Source organism: Seriola dumerili, unplaced genomic scaffold (assembly GCF_002260705.1).
Source record: "Seriola dumerili isolate Sdu_G_001 unplaced genomic scaffold, Sdu_1.0 BDQW01000116.1, whole genome shotgun sequence".
Lineage (NCBI taxonomy): Eukaryota > Metazoa > Chordata > Actinopteri > Carangiformes > Carangidae > Seriola > Seriola dumerili.
Window position 1 is genome coordinate 2,147,691 of NW_019174371.1, and position 18,469 is coordinate 2,166,159.

The 18,469-nt window shown below is 42.2% G+C and overlaps 1 protein-coding gene across 1 annotated transcript in view; it reads right to left on the minus strand.

Annotated features, from left to right (window-relative positions):
• Positions 1 to 18,469, minus strand: part of LOC111223807 (capping protein, Arp2/3 and myosin-I linker protein 3-like) — an 86,734-nt gene that overhangs the window by 45,969 nt on the left and 22,296 nt on the right. The window contains exons 6-13 of the mRNA XM_022748084.1: positions 17,360 to 17,454; positions 16,871 to 16,941; positions 16,591 to 16,664; positions 11,217 to 11,292; positions 10,027 to 10,115; positions 7,760 to 7,854; positions 6,166 to 6,252; positions 1,520 to 1,629 (exon numbers count right to left, since the gene is read on the minus strand). Coding sequence (XP_022603805.1) covers positions 1,520 to 1,629; positions 6,166 to 6,252; positions 7,760 to 7,854; positions 10,027 to 10,115; positions 11,217 to 11,292; positions 16,591 to 16,664; positions 16,871 to 16,941; positions 17,360 to 17,454 — 697 coding nt within the window. The remainder of the gene's footprint in view (positions 1 to 1,519; positions 1,630 to 6,165; positions 6,253 to 7,759; positions 7,855 to 10,026; positions 10,116 to 11,216; positions 11,293 to 16,590; positions 16,665 to 16,870; positions 16,942 to 17,359; positions 17,455 to 18,469) is intronic.

The following is an 18,469-nucleotide window of genomic DNA, read 5'->3' on the forward strand; positions in this document are numbered from 1 at the left end:
TCCATAAAAAAGCTGACTGAAAAGCCAGGAGACGCTTACAAGAACGTTTCCAAGCCACTGAACATCCCCTGGAGTCCAGTTGAATCGATCAGTAAGAAAAGTAGAGAGTTGGGCACAGCTGTAAATCCGCTGAGTGACCGGACGAGGAGATGAGTGAGAGAGGGATCAGATTGGAGAGACGGAGTATGCATCTGCAGTTGGTCGGATGTTTCACCTTTCACAGCGATATGAAAAAGACTCATCTGACATCTGAGCTACAGTTTGCCACAAGGCACATGGGAAACTTTGAAGTCAGCGAGAAGAAGCCTCAGTGATCTGATGAGACCATAGCTGAGCTTTCTGGCCATCAGACATAATGATAAACATAACATAACATCCCCAGTGTGAACTATAGTGGAGGCGGCATCATACTGTCGGGATACAGTAGAGATATTGTTGCAGAAACAAGCCCAAGCACGAAGCCAAAGCTACAGAAGAACGGCTTGAAAACAGCAGCGTTAATGTAGTGGAGCGGCCGAGAATCAATCCAAAGCAGAATCCGATTGGAAAATGCAGTTTGCTCACGATTCCCAAACACCCTGTCAGCGCGTGAGCAGCTGTACAAAGAAGAATGGGTAAATATTTATGCAAACATGTAGTTTTACGATTCATTGAGTTCACTTTGTCAAAATCTGTTTTCACTTCGACATTAAAGGCTCTTTTTCTGGTGACATTAAGTCCATTCATTCATTCTTTTTTCATTCCTTCATTAGCCACACCAACCATCCAGAGCTGGAGCCGATCCCAGCCGACACTGGCTGAGGAAGGGGTTCACCCTGCACAGGTTGCCAGTCTATCACAAGGCTGATATACAGAGACAAACAACCATTCACACCTACGGGTAATTTAGAGTCGCCAATTAACCTGCGTGTCTTTGGGTTGTGGGAGGAAGCTGGAGAACCGGGAGGGAACCCACACGGGCACGAGCGGAACATGCAAACACAGAGAAAAGGCCCAAGCCAACCCGGCAGGTTCAAAACCAGAACCTTCTTGCTCTGAGGCGACATTGCTAACCACTGCACCGCCGTGCCGCCCGACATTAAATTCCCTTTTGATTAAATGTTGTAAAACCCCTTTGTGGAAGCTAATGGGGATCCAAATAAAGAAACAAAGGTTTCCACTCCAGGTTATAACCCAATTTCAAGAAAGTTGGGAAAAGAAAATGCTAATTAATGCATGTTTCTATCCACTTCCGTCATTTAAATATAACGAGTTGGGAGCATTGTGATAATGAGTCAGGTGCCGTTAATAAAACTGCAGAAGAAGAGGATGCAAGAGATGAAAGAATTAGAAGTGGCCAGTCCAAACATCAAATGATGGAGAGCCATGTAGAAAATGTGATGGCATGTGTGTTTGTTTCATTATTAATGCGAGGAAGGTTACAGTCTCATTATTGATCACTCAAGACATAAACAAATTCCAGGAGGGTGAATCCTTTTCATAGTCGCTGATACTGTGTTTTTGAATGTGTGTTCCTCACTGTGGCGTCCTCTCCAGACAGAACCCCGGGGTTTTTGCTCAGGTCCAGATGCAGCAGAGAGTTGGAGTAGTCATCACTTGAACATAACGCCTGCGACAGAGACACAACACCTAAATGGGGGGGGGGGATAGAGGCAGAAGAACAAAACAAGTTATATTCATCCTTCAGTCATTTAATCACCTTATAATCAGCCTGTTTTTTTCAGTGAGACAATTTATTGCTCTGGACGTGACTTATTAGCGACTAATGAATACAAAACTACATAATGGAGGAGGGGGGGCAGGCTCCGTGGTAAAAGTATAATTGCGGGAAGACTGGTGAGCTCAGGCTAGTATGAGAAGAGCTTTTGGAAGAAGCCAGAAACGTTTTCTCCGCCTATCCCAGGATCCGAGTGCACCCCCTGAAATGCAAAAACAAAAAAGAAAACCCATTTTCTCAAATCAGATCACTTCGCAATTACACCCACGGGCCTGAAGGAGCCCCTCATTAAAATCCTCACCCTGCAACACTGACGCAAAGCACAGCACGACGCAGCAAGCTGAGGATTAAATATAGACCCAACGACGACAACAACAACAACACGGGAGGAACATCTATCAGCAGCGACGAGTAAAACAAAAAGTCTAACAACCGCCATTACTCTGTGTGCTGTTCACTCTACCATATGTCCTCCATTATAGTCAGCAGTTGCAGGAAGTGCGTTTCTCCCTGTTCTTTAGAACTGGGAGCCAGCTCCCGCATGTGCCGCTCTGAAGCTGGCAAGGCACTAAGCTCTTCATCCCTAATTTGTAGCGATTAGGAGCGAAATGAGGGGAAGAGGGGACAGGGTGTCTAATCCTCCCCCCCTACCCCCCCCCCCCCCCCCCCCCCCCCCTCCCGCCTACATGTAATCTATCAGTGCTCAAAATTCTTCTGAAAGTGGAAGACTTTTTTCCGAAGCCATCCGGTCTGTGTGACAGTGTCAAGTGTGTGTGTGTGTGTGTGTGGGAGCTGGGGGTGTGAAAACATGCGAGATGTATCTTGCCTGTGTGTGTACGTGCTTGTGTCGGCATATGTGTAGGTGTTTTAGAGACAGAAGACAGAGGGAGGGGAGGGAACGGGGGGAGAGAGAGAGAGAGAGATGGATCTATAAATATTCAACAAAGAATGCCCAGCCCCTGCAAAGTCATACCAACACCCACCCATTCAAGGTCAGCACCATCACTGCATTCCTCGCCGAATCACTGCCTTTGTAAAAATCACACCTCGTGTGGTTTTCCCATTCATAACATAGACTGGCAGGGTATGAAGGTCATTGTCTGTGGCAAATATATGCAGTGCATTCAGAGAGTGTTCAGACCACGTCACTTTTTGTTATGTTGCAGCTTTTCGTTTTTTTCCCATCTCCCTCATCAATCTACATTTTCACAAAGTGAAAACAGAAAAAAAGAAAAAAAAGGAAAAACTGAAACATCACATTGATATAAGTATTCAGACCCTTTGCTCAGGACTTAGTTGAAGCATCTTTGGCAGAAAATACACCCTTCAATTTTCTTGGGTATGACTCAAACAGCTTTGCACACCTGGATTTGGGGGAATTTTCTGCCACTCTTCTCTGCAGATCCTCTTAGGCTCTGTCTGGTTCGGTTGGGGACCGTCTCCAGAGATGTTCGGCTGGGTTCAAGTCGGGGCTCTGACTGGGCCACTCAAAGAGAGTCACAGAGTTGGCCCTAAGCCACTCTTGCGTTGCCTTGGCTCTGTGCTTATAGGATCTTTGTCCTGTTGACTGTGAAGCCCAGTCTGAAGTCCCGAGCACTCTGGATCAGGTTTTCATTAAGGATATATGTGTAAAGCTTTCGCTCTGTGCAGTGGTGTGATACCAACCATCTCATTTTAAATGTGAGAAAAACCGAGGAGAGGGTTCTGGACCCCAGGTCAGAGGGGGATCACAGTCCAGTGGTTATACATGATGATGTGATTATACTTCCTACTCAGACTCAGGGTGTACAGGGGTGGACCAGAGGAATATGTTCTTATTCTACCAGGCTGTATTAGGGAGCACAGTCAGCTATGGGATGTCATCATGCTAAAGCAATCTCAGTGTACAGTTAAAAGCTTGCTGTCTGGTTCAGCATGCAGTGAAGGTTATGGGGAGAAATGAACCAGTCCTTCCAATAATATAACTATATAAAAGGAGCCTGTACTCGGGCAAGCACAGAGAATATTGTCCGACCCATCTGATGTTCTCCATGAGTAAGAGCTCTTCCCTCTGGCAGACGATACAGAGAACCACAATGTAAACCCGACTGTTTTAAAAACTCATTTGTGCCAACCTCAATTAAAATTTTAAATAATGCTGCCTGATGCTGCAGGGGTTGTGCACTAGCTTCATGGTGTTCTTATCACTTTATCACTGGTTGTGTAATATGTGCAATATGTGCGATATTACACACACAGTGTGTGTAATGTGTAATTTGTGGCTGTGATTTGCTACAGTATGTGCCGCTTTGTTTATATGTTGTTTGTTATTTGTTTTACATTACTATGGAGGCAGTTACGTGTGAGAACAAGGCACATTTTCCCGTGGGGACAATAAAGTGTATCTTGTCAAATCTGTCAAACCTGCTGCTGAAAAACGCCCCCCCCCCACAGCAGATGCTGCCACCATCATGCTTCACCGTAGGGATGGTGCTGGGCAGGAGATGAGGCGCTGCCAGGTTTTCTCCATCTCCACACAGGATCTCTGCAGCTCAGCCGCAGTGACCGCCTCTCTTACCAAGGCCCTTCTCCTCGATTGCTCAGTTTGGCCGTGCAGCCAGCTTCTGGACGGGTCCTGGTTGTTCCATACTACCTCCATTAAAGAATTATGGAGGAGGCTCTGCTTCAGTGCAGCAGAACTTTTTCTTGTGTCCTTCCCCAGATGTGCACCTCAACAGAAATCTGTCTGTGAGCTCTGCAGGCAGGTCCTTTGACCCCATGGCTTGGTTTTCGCTCTGATATGCAGTGTCAGCTGTGAGACTTTGAACAGGTGTGTTTGCCCTTACAAATCATGTCCAATCAAGGTGTAGAAACATCTCAAAGATGATCAAGAGAAATGGGAAGCTCCTGAGCTCATTGCAAAGGATCTGAATATCTATATCAATGTGATATTCCAGTTTCTCCTTTTTAATACATTTGCAAATATTTCTAAACTGTTTTCACAGTCATTATGGAGTATTGAGTGTAGATTGAAGGGGAAAAAACAAAAATCTAACATAAGGCTGCAGAAGCAGAGACATAAGAAAATGTGAAAAACATGAAAGGGTCTGAATACTTTCTGAATGTTCTGTATGACACAAACTTTCAGCCTTATAATTACATTCAAATCCTCCTCATCCATGCTGCCCAACAAAGGCAGAGAGCAGTAACTGCAGAGGCAGAGGAGTTGAGATTCAAGGGTTTAGTGTTTTCAAGCTGGTCCGAAAAAGTAACAGAGAGAACCCAACGCCCCCCCCCCCAACCCCAACAGCACAACTAGAAGAAAGATGATACTACCTTTAGATAATCTAATTAGAACGTTATCTTTCAGTTTTATTATCCACTTTAACTATAAACTATTTAAGAAAATAAACTTTTTTCATTATTCACAGCCCATAGTTCTGGGTAAATAATGAATCCCTGTTTAGCTACGTCTGTCTGCTATTAATATTTAAGTGAAATGGGTATAAAAATCTACAATTAAATCCAATTTAAAGGTAGCTTAACCACAGCAAATAGCTAGCATCCACTAGCATCAAATGGTAAAATAGTTACTGCTACTCTGCTAAGATAGTTAGCTTTAGCTGGAATTTAGCTGGGTTTATTTTTCCCTCAAAATGATTGTGTTTAGCTAACGTTACTACCAAACCAGAGTGCAGTTACTGTGGTTTGTTTTCTATCTTATTTATATAGTTACTGCTAATTTTATATGCCGTTTCACAAATTTAATCTTCCGTGGCATAAAAGTTTTTCATATGGTAAACATAGGCCAGATATCAGAAATTCAGATTTAGTTCTTAACTCAGTTTTGACCAAATTTGTAGTTACTGTCTTTTGCCTTCGGAGGGCAGCATACTTCTCTTCTGCAACTCATATAAGCTAAATCAGATAAAAATAATCATAACCCATTAATGCTATAAAAAGATTTAAAAATGCATTGAAATATGTTATAATGATCAAAATACCATAAGGATAAGGCTGTTAATGTATGGATTTACATCTGTATGTTATCTTTTGAATCTGCTGTAATACTGCAGGATGGCGGTACCATGCAGGATAAAAGCAACAGAACTGGGACACTGCACTAATGCCTTTGTAGGATTTTAGGGGGAAAACAGATCAACTACTTATGATTCTGGCCTGATTATCATGTGGTAGATGGATCCTACTGTACATGCACGGGTGTGTTGATCTGTGTGAGGAAATGCCAGCCCAAACGAAAATGCATTTGTGGCAGCATTGTGGTTTGTGAGACTTTTTAAAGCAAGCTTTCACTCTGCTGAGGCGTCTTTGAGCAAGACACACAGTCTTGCACCAGCTCCAAAATTTAATTGAACATTTATTATAGTGTGTGTGTGTGTGTGTGTGTGTGTGTGTGTGTGAAGTGTCAGCCACTAGGGGCTGCTGTGTCTCAGAGGAGCAACTCCTACCCTTGGAGGACAGGGAGGTCTTTGAGAGGTTGAGGAGGCGCAGTCCCTTGTTGAGGCGACACACCTGTTGAATCAGGTTGGAGACTCCTGGTATGAGAGGAGAGAAGAAAAAATAAAAGCTTCATTTAATCACACATATCTACCTATCTCAAGCCAAAATGAATAATTAATATTAATTCCAACCAATCAAATGTGAATATTTGCTGGTTTTGTGAAGTGAAACCGTTGGATTTTGGAATATTAGTTGGATAAAATGAGCAATTTGAAGACAATGTTGGGACATGTTGATGGACATCTGAAATCACTTAAAATAACAGACAGATTAATCTACAATGAAAATAATTGCTGCTTACAGCCCTACACCCATCCCCTGCTGAAGAGTTATGACTACGACAGTAAATCAGCCCACACACAGCTTTGTCACATAACAATGAAATGCTCTGTGGCAAATTCACCTCCTTCAAAACATACACAGACACTAAACACACTTATAACCCACATGCATAGCCTGCTACAGCTACAAGAACATAATACCATCATACTTCACAATCTCACTTTCTCCCACATACCCACTGCAGAGACAAACCCATATGAATACCATATGCCAGGCTGGATTACGTAACGTACTTTCAGCTCAGCCATTTGATTAAAGAAACTGCAGCCATGATGATAATATGAAAGGCTCGGCTTTATTAAAAATGGAATTCATTGTAACGCCAAACCTCGTTTCCTGGTTCCTGCATTTTCCTGGCGTTCTCAGCTTGTATTCATGTATTCATGTACAGAGCTCTTACTTTGAAAGGCAAAGAAAAGTAAGAAAACACATTGTAACTAAACAGGCACAGCACTGAAGGTCATTCTTGTTGTTATTACAGGGTTTTTTTTTCACTATTATGGTGGAAGTTAAGGCTGCAGTGCTTTTTTTTTTTTTTTCTCTCCAATTACAATAAAGTAAGTGGACACACTGTCAGTACACACAGAAACACACACATGAACACACACATACATAAAGAGAGGGTGGCAAGTGTGAGCACATAGAATTCGTTGAAGTGAGTGGAAGTGACATGTGTCAGACAGGAGGACAGAAATTAGCTAATGAGTGATATTTGCATGCAAGCACAGCCTGACCCTGGCGTGCACACACACACACACACACACACTTACCCACTCATTCACTCAGCGCAGAAAGGTGTATAGTGGTTAATATATATCAACAATGACTGAGGCAGACACAATTGAAAAGTGCATTTCTCTAAGAGAGAGAGAGAGAGAGAGAGAGAGAGAGAGAGAGAGAGAGAGACAGAGAAAGAGAGAGAGAGAGAGAGAGAGAAACAGAAGAGGTTCGGTTTGTGTGGCAAGTTGTGGGCGAGACTGAAATATAAAAGCATTTCTCCAAAGAGGAGGACCCGTCATAGACATATAACTTGAAAGAGAAACAGATAATGAGGCTTCTGTGGGGACAGAGATTGATTTTGAATTCTTTGAAAGCAAACAAAAGCTGCAACCAAATAAAAAGCAAAAGAACAATCGGAGGTTCCCTGAGAGAGACAGAAGTAGGAGGGAGAAAGAATTCAGAGCGAGTCCAGGCCAGTACCTTGGTTGTCTAGTGTGTTATGAGCCAGGTTGAGAGAGTGAATCACAGAGGCTGGGTTCTCCGACAGAGCCGACGCCATCTTCTGCGGAAAATCCCTGGAGACAAAATGTTAAAAAGGAAAATTGAGCTTTCTATAGAATTGCTAATTCAATGCTGGTCTGCAGGACTGAGTAAATCTGCCGGACACATTTCCCTAATTCACCTTAATGCATCTGATAAAATAAATAAAACTACATATCTTAGTGACGGGTGTACGTTTTATTGTCACTGTGCAGAAATTTAAATCAATCTGAATTACGTTTTGCTGTAAAGGTAAAATGTAGAGGAAATGCATTTAAATCATAAATGACAGTAAAAGATTAGTTTTTTTTTTTTTTAACAGTCACCTACTGTACGGTCAGAGATGAGGGGAGGGAGAAGGGCTGGGTGTGGAACTTTCATACTTTTCTGGTATCGACCCTCATGTGTCTGAAGCAGCAAGTCACGCCATTAAAGGTCCCGTATTTTACACTTCTGTGTTTCATTTGAAGTGTTGATCCATATTATATATATATATACACGTATCTATTTGTATATGGATATATTTGTGGTTTTTAGCACCAAAAACCATCTCAGTGTAGTTTTACATCTCCTCTCTCAGGCTTCTCTCTGGAGCTCTAGTAACAACAGGTCAGTCAGCCAATCAGAGGAGAGGTTCTGAGCTTCTCCTCTGATGGGCTGACTGTTTTCTGAGCGACTGAATAAAAATATAGCAGATTTCAGTTAAAACACTCAGAGAAACCAAATACTGTAAGGCTGGATGGTGGGTCCAGGCGGGCGGGGCTTGGGGCGTGGCTGAGGTCAGTGACTGTATAGTTGTGACATCACAAAGTTACAGAAGTCCTGACAGCTGGTTTTAAGGCTCAGTTTCTGAATACAGGCTGTGTGCATTTCTCTGTGGACTGAGCGCTTTGATACTTTCACGGTGTTAATATAAAAGCTAGACCTGCTTTATAATCAAACAACACATGGACATCTACCTTTATACAATATGGGACCTTTAAATCGTTGCCAGCCTGATCAGATTCTCAGTCATTAATCAGTTATTCTTTAGATTTCATTTAGAAGATTTTTTCCTGAATTAAATAATAATTTGGCTCCAATAAACCCACTGTGTGTTACCTGCCCCAGCACCAAGCAGCAAAATTACAGAATGAGAAACTAGCTAGTGAATATAAATAATTAAGCCTCTACAGTGTCAGTTATTTCCCTCAGGAGTTGGTGAAAACCAAAACAGATCTAAAAAGCAGAGTAAATATTCAAATCCTCACTCATCTGTTGGCCAGAATCCTTCACTCCAGATGAATCCCAAAGTTGCTTCAGACTGCTGGATGCATAAAAAGGCAACAGCTTGCTGACAAGGTGATAACTCACTTCTACTTCTTTTACGGTGCCATACTTTCATTTTTGTGCCCAAGAATCCCGTTTCAAGCTTACATTTATTTTGTGTATTTAAAAATCATATATCAGAGTATATTCAGAGGTAGCCTTTAAAGTCCTACACTGTTTGAGTATCCTATCTCTCTGAGAATATCATACTTGTGGATTCAGTGGTTGATTGGTTTGGTGCAGTGCTTGTGGATCGCCTCTAATAAAAATCGCCCGCTCTATTGGAAGTGATTTAATACAGGGAATGTTTAAAAACTTGGTAACTTCATCATTATGGTGCAGTAAATCATCTTGCCCCGAGGCAGCCAATTCATCTCAATTAATACTTAATAAGGAAACTACTCTGCTAAATGATACCAGCTCTGAATAGAGGGTGAAATGTCTTTCCAGGTAAAGCCCAAAATCTCACTAATGTTTCAGTGGAGAAACAATACACCTGCCAGCGGCAGACAGAGGGATCTTTATTGGCACTTTATTGGATGAAAGAGTGGAGGTTAAGAGAGGTGAGAGGGAAAGAAAGAGGAGGAGAGACAGAATTGGAAAGGTCAAGACAGCAGAGGAGGTGAAGAGGAGTGGGAGGGTGAGGACAAGTGGAGAGGTGAGAAAAGCTAAGGTGAAGAGGTGAGATGAGAGAGATGGAAGTGAAAAGATAGGATACAAGCAAAGGGGAAGAGGAGACAGACTAGAAAGGAAAAGGGCAAAGTAGGAGAAGTGGAGAAGTGTTTGACAGGTGAAGGCGTGGGGAGAAGAAAGGGGGAGGAAATTAGATCATACAAAGGGAGGTGACAGGCAGGGCTGGTGATGATGATGATGACGAAGATAGGAGAAAGGGAACCTACGATTTGAGTCCTGCATTCTCCAGAGTGAGCTCCTCCAGACTGTTGGACTTGCTGACTGTGTGAAGAACTTGATCCACCACCTCCGACCCCTGACGGAAAACAAGTAACACATGAACTTCTGACTGAACGTTTCCAGCTCAGATGGAAGAATCAAGGCAGAGAAAGTGAACTACAAACAACAGGACTTCACAGTCGTAGGATTAGGCCATTTATAAATAAGCTGTGATAAAGGGACTGTAGATTTTACACTATTAGAGGAGTTTTATGAAATTGCTCTAAACTCACTTGCCTCTCAGGGCTTGATTTCAGATACAAAAAAACCCCAAAAACTTCAAAAATTCTGATGCCAGTTGTGAATTTTCTTTGTGTTAGACTACTATAAATCTTAATAACAAAGGTTTCTTTATTTCAAAATTTTACCTTTAACTGATTTGTATCATGTATATTTGTATATTTGTTTGTATCGTGCACACAAGGGCACATATACACTTATACTGTGTACACAGCGCCAGATTTAAAATCAAAACTAAGATCAGCTTTGCAAATGTTTCATGAGGAAGGAAATGCATTTGTCTCTTTGTTTGAGTTCAAGGACACACACAATGTGTTTTGATGGGTAACATCAAATATAAATATAACTTTAGTTTGTTTACAAGAAAATTCCACAGAGCACCTTTAAAATTCAAAACATGTATTGAGAGGCTTTAACAATCGATATATTGAATCTCATGCCTTTCAAATTATATTTATCTGTGTAACTTTTTGAAGACTGTTTCCATGTAGTTCACATCAAATGGATACCACTAACTCTAATGCACATTATGAATATTTAATAAAGATTCACATCATCTTAAATAGGTACATAAAACTTTGCAGAGGGTAACTTGACTCCGTGTCCTCTTTTGAGCTTGCTTTTTTTAACTTGATATTCATTTAGTATTTATGACTTGTTGACTTAGAAAATGCAAACAGATGCTACAACCATGATTTGACAGGGATTTTGTTTGTTTGTTTGTTTGTTTGTTTTTAAACACATCAGGACAGAAGTCAATACAAACAAACAAAGGTATTCTAATAACATTCAGGCAGGCAGAGAAAACATAAGAGAAGAAAACTAAACAAAGAAAAGTGATTGATAGTCTACATCTGGCAAAAAGGTTTACAAGTAAGTAAGATAAACAGATAGTTACAATGCGCATGTCTTTGCAGTACAGCTTGGTGAACCAGGTGTTGTATGCAATGGATGCCACAATAACCGCCAAGTCCCTGGAATGGATACACACACACACACACACACACACACACACACACACACACACACACACACACACACACACACACATATATATATTAAGAGATAAAATGCAAATCTTTAAATTAGCAACCTCCATCTGCTCAAAACCATTTGATGTCATTGATCCATAAATTCACATTATCGTAGGCCAAACTTTTTCTTTGCTCCTGCTTTGGTAAAAAGCAGTTTATCATCATGACAGGGAGAACACTGTGGGCAGGGCTGCTTTCTAAAAGATGACTGATACTGCAGCCCCGCTGAGGAGGAGAAGCAGAGAAGAAGAAGAAGAAAAAAACAGAGAGAGATGTAAGGATCGATGGCCGGGTCAGTGGATTATTCAATAAAGCCACAGTCTGATCTCAGCTACAGACCTCAAATACTGCTACATCCACCGGTACATAAACAGACAGAGAGCCCACAGACAAGCCTGTGTGTGTCTGTGAGGTACAAAGAGAAAGTAAGAGAGAGAAAAGAGGGAGAGAGAGAGAGTTTTAGAATCCTCCAAGGTCCAACTACAGCCACACTGCTGCTGCACCTGCAATACATCATCTGACAAACAAGCAGCAGCACACAGAGAGAGGGGAGGCATGGTGAAAGAGAATAAGCCCAGAGAGAGGGAGAGAGGGAGAGGGAGAGAGAGAGAGAAAGAGAGAGAGAAAGAAGTGTGAAGAGACGGAGGAGAAATACAAAGTGAACGAAAGAGAGAGGAGGAAAGTGTGTAATCCAGCCAGGGAGGGTCCTGTTGCCAGTAACTGCAGTAGCCAGGCCATTACAGTATATCTCAGAGGAGTAAAATGGCTACAGGCTGTGTTCCTTTTTCATTTCCATGCCAGCCATCAGACCAGTCCATTCTGACTATGTATGTATGTGTGTGTGTGTGTGTGTGTGTGACTGTGTGTGAGTGACTATGTGTGTGTGTCAGCAGATGATGCACATGTCAAGATTCATCATCAGCGCTGCCTGTTGATTCCTGTTTTGACAGCAGGACATGTAACTGACCTCTATGATGTCTCACTCAGTCAGGCAGTGTGTGTTTTACGTGTCGTCTTGTTGTTGCACACGACGACACTGCGGGTCAATCTGTCCCCGTTTAGTTCTGCACACGGATCAATTCATGTCGGATTTAATGTTGAGATAAAGATTGAGATTAGCTCCGTGTTAGCATGAGGGTTAAAGATTAAATTACCCCCCCCCCCCACAATAAATCAGCAAATCACCAATGGATGAATCCACAAACACAACAGCACACTGAGCATCTTCATACTGCCCATCCCTTCCCTCCACCCCCATCAACCCAGGCAAGCAAAGTGTGTGTGTATATATATATATAAATAAAAAACAGAATAACAAAAATAAAACAGTAACTGAAAGAGCAACATCATATGAGCATCATTTATGACGTACCTACTGTTGATCCATAGGGGCTCAGTACCAGAAATTGTCCAGGTTTATTATTGGTCATTATTGTCACTTCTAGAAAAGCTTATACTATATATTGATATACTGTATATAGAGATGGTCCTCACAAGTACAGTCTTCTTACTGGATATATTGTATATTGTAATAATGTACACACACACACACACACTGGCTGTACAATAAATAGTATATTGTGCACAAAGATCCTATTTGTCATTGTGGCCCTCTTTTATATGCATGTTGGGAATGAAGTGTTGCGAACTGGTACAAATGAAGTTTGAATTATAGTTTTGACATTTTGGGAGATACACTGTTTCCTTGCAGCGAGTTCGATGAGGAGATTGATACCATTCATGTGTTAACTACAATCAGCAGCTGGTTCCAAAGACTGGAAACCAGGGGAAACAGTTAATCCTGGCTCTTCCCTCCACCTCGAAATTCTCACAATTAACAGGGAGAGATAAGAGTTTGTCTTGAGGTGCTACTGGAGAAAACATCATGGAGTCATTCGAATCAAAGTCTCCCTTGGAGCATGAATGTGCTCAAGAGCATTTCATGGCAATAAGCTTGTTAGATTATGAACTAGCTTGTAGGTAAAACAGTGGGAAGGTCAGGAGGTGTCCAGAATAAACAGGGTTCGTCCTCTGGGGAGGATGAATATGCTCAGTAAATTTCATGGCAATCTGCCATTTAGATTTTCATATTTCTTATGAACAAATGAAATTGCTTCTTGTAGTCGTAGACAAAAGGTTAGCAGAGGTCATCGAGAACATTACTATTTACCCTGTGGGCTCTATGAATATTTATAGCACTTTATGAAAATATCTTGGCCACTGAGTGGGGCATATTCTGACCCGACTGGTGGAAGCAGAGTAAAAGGTCAGAGGGCACCAAAATCATTTTAAGTCATCTTCTGTGGACCATAAATATTAATAAGACATTTCATAGCAAACTGGCTGCTAGTTGGATCAACAAACCATCGTCACCAGTTGGAAGATGGTTGGATTTTGAAACATGCGACTGTGTTGTGATGCAGCGACTCATCGCTGCGTGACTCAGGTGCAGTAACAGTGACATGTGAGGCAGATGGTGGCACTGAGCTGTGGAGCTGCTGTCCTGATTCAGTAACAGATTCAAAGTTGGAGGAAAGTTAGCCAGTGTACCTTGACTGGTGTTTTTTGGTTGGTGTGTGTGTGTGTGTGTGTGTGTGTGTGTGTGTGTGTGTGTGTGTGTGTGTGTGTGTGTGAGTGTGTATAAACACGGGAGAGACTGTCAAGCCAAGAGGTGCCCTAAGAACTTCTTGGGGCGGCAAGGTGTGACATTTTCTCTCTCACACAAACAAACAGAAATATATGCAAACACACAATCCTTTGACTCTGATTCTCTCTCTCTCACTCACTCTCACACACACACACACACACACACACACAAACACACTCCTCTCTACAACACAGTGTCAACTTGCAGTGACAAGATAGAACCAACAGAGACAGGCAGAGTATGAGTGTGTGTGTGTGTGTGTGTGTGTGTGATTCAGAAAAAGACGGGGAGAACTAAAGAAAATGAAAGGGGAGAAAAACACAGGAAGTGGATAACAAGAGAAGGAGACAGGGCCAGAGAAAAAAGGTGTCCGCTTTCAGTCAAGAGGAAAGAGCCGGTGTTTGGACGGACAGCAGTCAGCAGAAAAAGCATCGCCCTGTCGCCCGCGGTAACGCTAGACGGGCTCAATTGGGGGAGATGGAGGGAATAGAAATGTGGAAGGACAAGGATGGAAGGAAGAGAGTAATGCACCACAATCGGACTCTGACACATTGTCATGTAAGAACCCACTCAGAGATCCTTTCTCTCGTCATTTGCACACTCTCTTTTTTTTTTTTTCTTTTTTGGTGATTATTTTGTCAAATCTGTGCTTCCTCTATTAATTTCAATTTGACACAGCCTCTCTAGAAAAGCAGGAAGAGAATATTTAGCGCTGGGTTGTGGGCTCATGGGAACAATATATTAACGGAAGATCGTTAAAAAAAAAAAAAAAACAGCACACGCAGGCAGCTCCCCCTGCAAAGCCTCTCTCTTTATCACACACTGTATAAAATATTGGAGGAAAAACAACAGTGATGCAGTGATTTTAGCTCTCAATATGAAAGACATTAATATATTCATGAGTTGCTGCTGCAATCATGCTTCTATGAATGGCTTTTTGATTTACCAGCAGAGCAAGGCTTCGGCCCTATGATGAGATATGCATTTTTAAGTGTGAACGTATCCTCTCCGGTCAGGACTGCTGTCGCTACACACAGGAAAAGTAGAGAGATTCCATAGGCCTCAGGGTTTTTTCAGGACAAAACATTCCTCAAACAAAAGACAAGTAAGCCAGGCTGAATTCTCCATTTGCATGTGTCAGCTGCCAAATCTTTTCATGAACGGCAGCGCTGGAACGACAAGCACACTCTTCCTCAGTGCATCTAGGAAAGGAAACGGGGGACTTAAATAAAGAAAGCAGTGGGGGGGGGGTTTGAGGAGAAGACATATGGCATCTTACAGCTGTTTCTGAGCCCTGGATTCTGCCTCTGACAAGCAGATCATTCCCCTTCTCTATGATCTTCCCAAACTTGTAACAAAACTGAACAGAGATATAGGACGGAGAGTGAGCCACAGAGAGAGTACAGGACTAATGCACACAACAATTTCACCCAGGGAGGGTCTTGTTAGACAAAAAGCCAATCTAATGTCAGATAAAACGAGGACTGACAGCTGAAGGGATGCACCGTACCGTACTGGGAAACATTTTTGCAAAACAGCATAATGGAGAACGCATGCAGGAAGAAGAAACATCTTCCAAAAGTACAGAGCAGTCAGAAAGTATTAGCACGACGACGCGTTTTTATTGTTTTGGGGTCTGTACTCCCACACAGTGGATTTCAGCGAAACAAGTTAGGTGATGAATTTCAGCTTCAGTTAAAGTCAACGAGATTTCAGTCCTGGTTTATTGGCAGCACCTGTGGTTATTGGTGGGAACTGCAAATGGATTTTAATAATACAGGTCCCAGAGTTCAATTCAAAATGAAACGTGTATCAACCTCTGGAGGGGTAACTCTGTAAGGAGAGCAATAGCAGAGAAACTCGTGTGTCTGTATCTGTTCACACTGCAGCCAAATACAGTGAGGATAAGGAGGATAAGGTGCATCACACGCTGCTTTAAAAAAAAAGCTGAAGAAAAGTCTCTGAGTGCTGCTGAATTCATGATGAAGTTACACCAGTATAACTTTATTATAGACATATACCATACCACATGCTAATACATACCCATCATTACAAATGATGATCTGCATTGGGACTTTCAGTGTTATGTTTTTTAAAGTAGCTGGTCGAGTCAAGTCAAGAGATCCCAATGCAACTGAGCAGGTGTTTCAATGCAAACACAGGAGGGAAAATGAAGACGGCTGCAATACAGTTCTGGCAGAGCATCACAAAGCAGCATGCCAACTGTCTGCTGATGTCTATGGGTCACATACTGCCAGACATCGACAGCACCAGGACTTACAAATATAAAATATAATGAGTTTGTGTCCAATTACTTCCTGTCCCCTAAATGCCCCCTGAAGCTGATGTAAACAATCTCAAATTAATGCTGAAAGTCAGCAGTTTACCACCATTATCATTGCTTCATTTCAAACCCAATGTGCTGGAGTACACACACACACACACACACACACACACACTGACTGACTAACTGCACTTGTGTACTGCTGCAGTCTAAGTTTGGCAGAAGTTAATTGTGTCTCTCCAAGCAGTGCATGCTCGTGTGCTGTAATGAGCCTGGGTGTAGTTAAGATGTCAGTAAACTATGTCACCTGCTGTCAAGATGGCTGAAATCCAGTAAGTTGAACTCCCTGTTGTCCTGAGAGTGGTAGATGGTATCAACATCCTGGAGCAGAGATGCAGGGCAAGAAAAAGAAAGAGAGGAGAGATGAGAGGAAAAGAAACCAACTGTAACAGAGTCAGAGAGACATGGGACGCCAAGATAAAAAAGATCCTAGTTTTTTTTTTCCCCCCAATTGCACATAAAATAGGAGTAGCTTAAGGTCTAGTAAAAGCACAACAGACAGAAGCGGTTTTAGACAGTCTCCTCACCCACTGCACTTCTTCTTTGCAGCCAATTCCGTTGTAGTCGCAAAGAGCTGCATAGGTCTCGGAAAAACCTCCTGAAAGATGGAGAGGAGAAGACAACAAATCAATCCAAACCAGACCATGACAGATCAGAAATGGCGGAGAAAATAAAATCAGGGTAGAGGACAAGTGAAGGAATGAGGAGGAGCAAGGGTCCAGGCCAAAGATGAAAGAGGAAGTCAGAAGCGAACAAGACAAAGATAGTAAGCACAGAGACCGTGAAAGATTAGCTGTAAATATTGAGGTGAGATGAAAGTATTGCACCATGAAAGGGCATGTAGATTAATGGGATTACCAGCAGAAAGGGAGTACATCCAGAAACTCTGGTCTTCTGACCCACTTAAGGATGAGTCTCAAAAATGATTTGGTCTGAGTCAGTGAGGCAGCGAGCAGACAGCCTCTGAAGCAAGCGTGCGTCTGTGTGCAGTGTATATGCAAAAGTAGCAGACTCACCGCAGGTTTTCTGAGGCTCTAATGACGACTCCGAGTTTGGTGAAAACTTGTGGCTTCCATCGGTCAGGTCTCCCTCGGCCCGACAGATAGGAGGGCTGAAAGACAAGAGTGAAGAGGTTCAAACAGCAGCCAGGCTAGCAGCTCCGTAAAGCTGTACTCAGGCACAGCAGCGCTATGAGCTAAATGCTAACTTCAGTATGCTAACATGCTCACAATGACAATGCTAGCATGCTGATGTTTAGCAGGTATGTTACTATGTTAGTTTAGTATCCAACATGCTAACGTTTGCTAATTAGCACTAACTACAAAGTAGAGCTGAAGCTGATGGGAGTTTGTTTCCCAGGCGTTTGGTCATAAAACTAAGTATTAGCCAAATTCAAGTTTGGACCTGATGATGGCTCAAGATGAAAAGCTAAAAACATCACATTGATTACAATTCATTCTGAGGGGAATCCAAATATCCTATCCAATATGCACCGATCCTGTATATATGTAACAGTTTTTTATTGCACTTAAATGTTGTACAGTCAGTTATTTATGTGTGCAGTCATTTATTTGCACTAGTAATGTTATTCTCTCATGTTATTGTCGTTGTCATTACAATATTACAGGTTTTGTTTTGCACCTTTGTTGTGTTCTTGCACTGATGTTTTTTCTTCATGTCATTGTCAGTTTGTGCTGGACCGCGAGGGGATGAAATGCAACATGAGATGGAACTCAGAGGACCTCGTGTTTCCATGGAGATTAGTTGAGATTTCTGACCCTGTAACTCATTTACAAGTATTTTTCTGAACATTGATCATAGATGAATAAAAACCTTTGTGCATCTAGTCTTGCAGATTAAGCCTAACTCAAACCTTACTACATCAATAAACTTATACAACAAAAATAAAAACGTTTTGAAAAATAAATACGTTACATATTATATTTATACCCTAAGCAGACTCTACTGGAAGCCTGCACAAAGTCTGCTTCAGGCCCTGTGTGCACTTGATGAATTGTGGATTTAGACAGCGCTCAGCACTCACTGCCTTCCCATGAAAGTGAGGTAAACTCTGGACATTTGGATTCTGACAAACTGTGAGGCGCCTCCCCGGGGGGGGGGGGGGC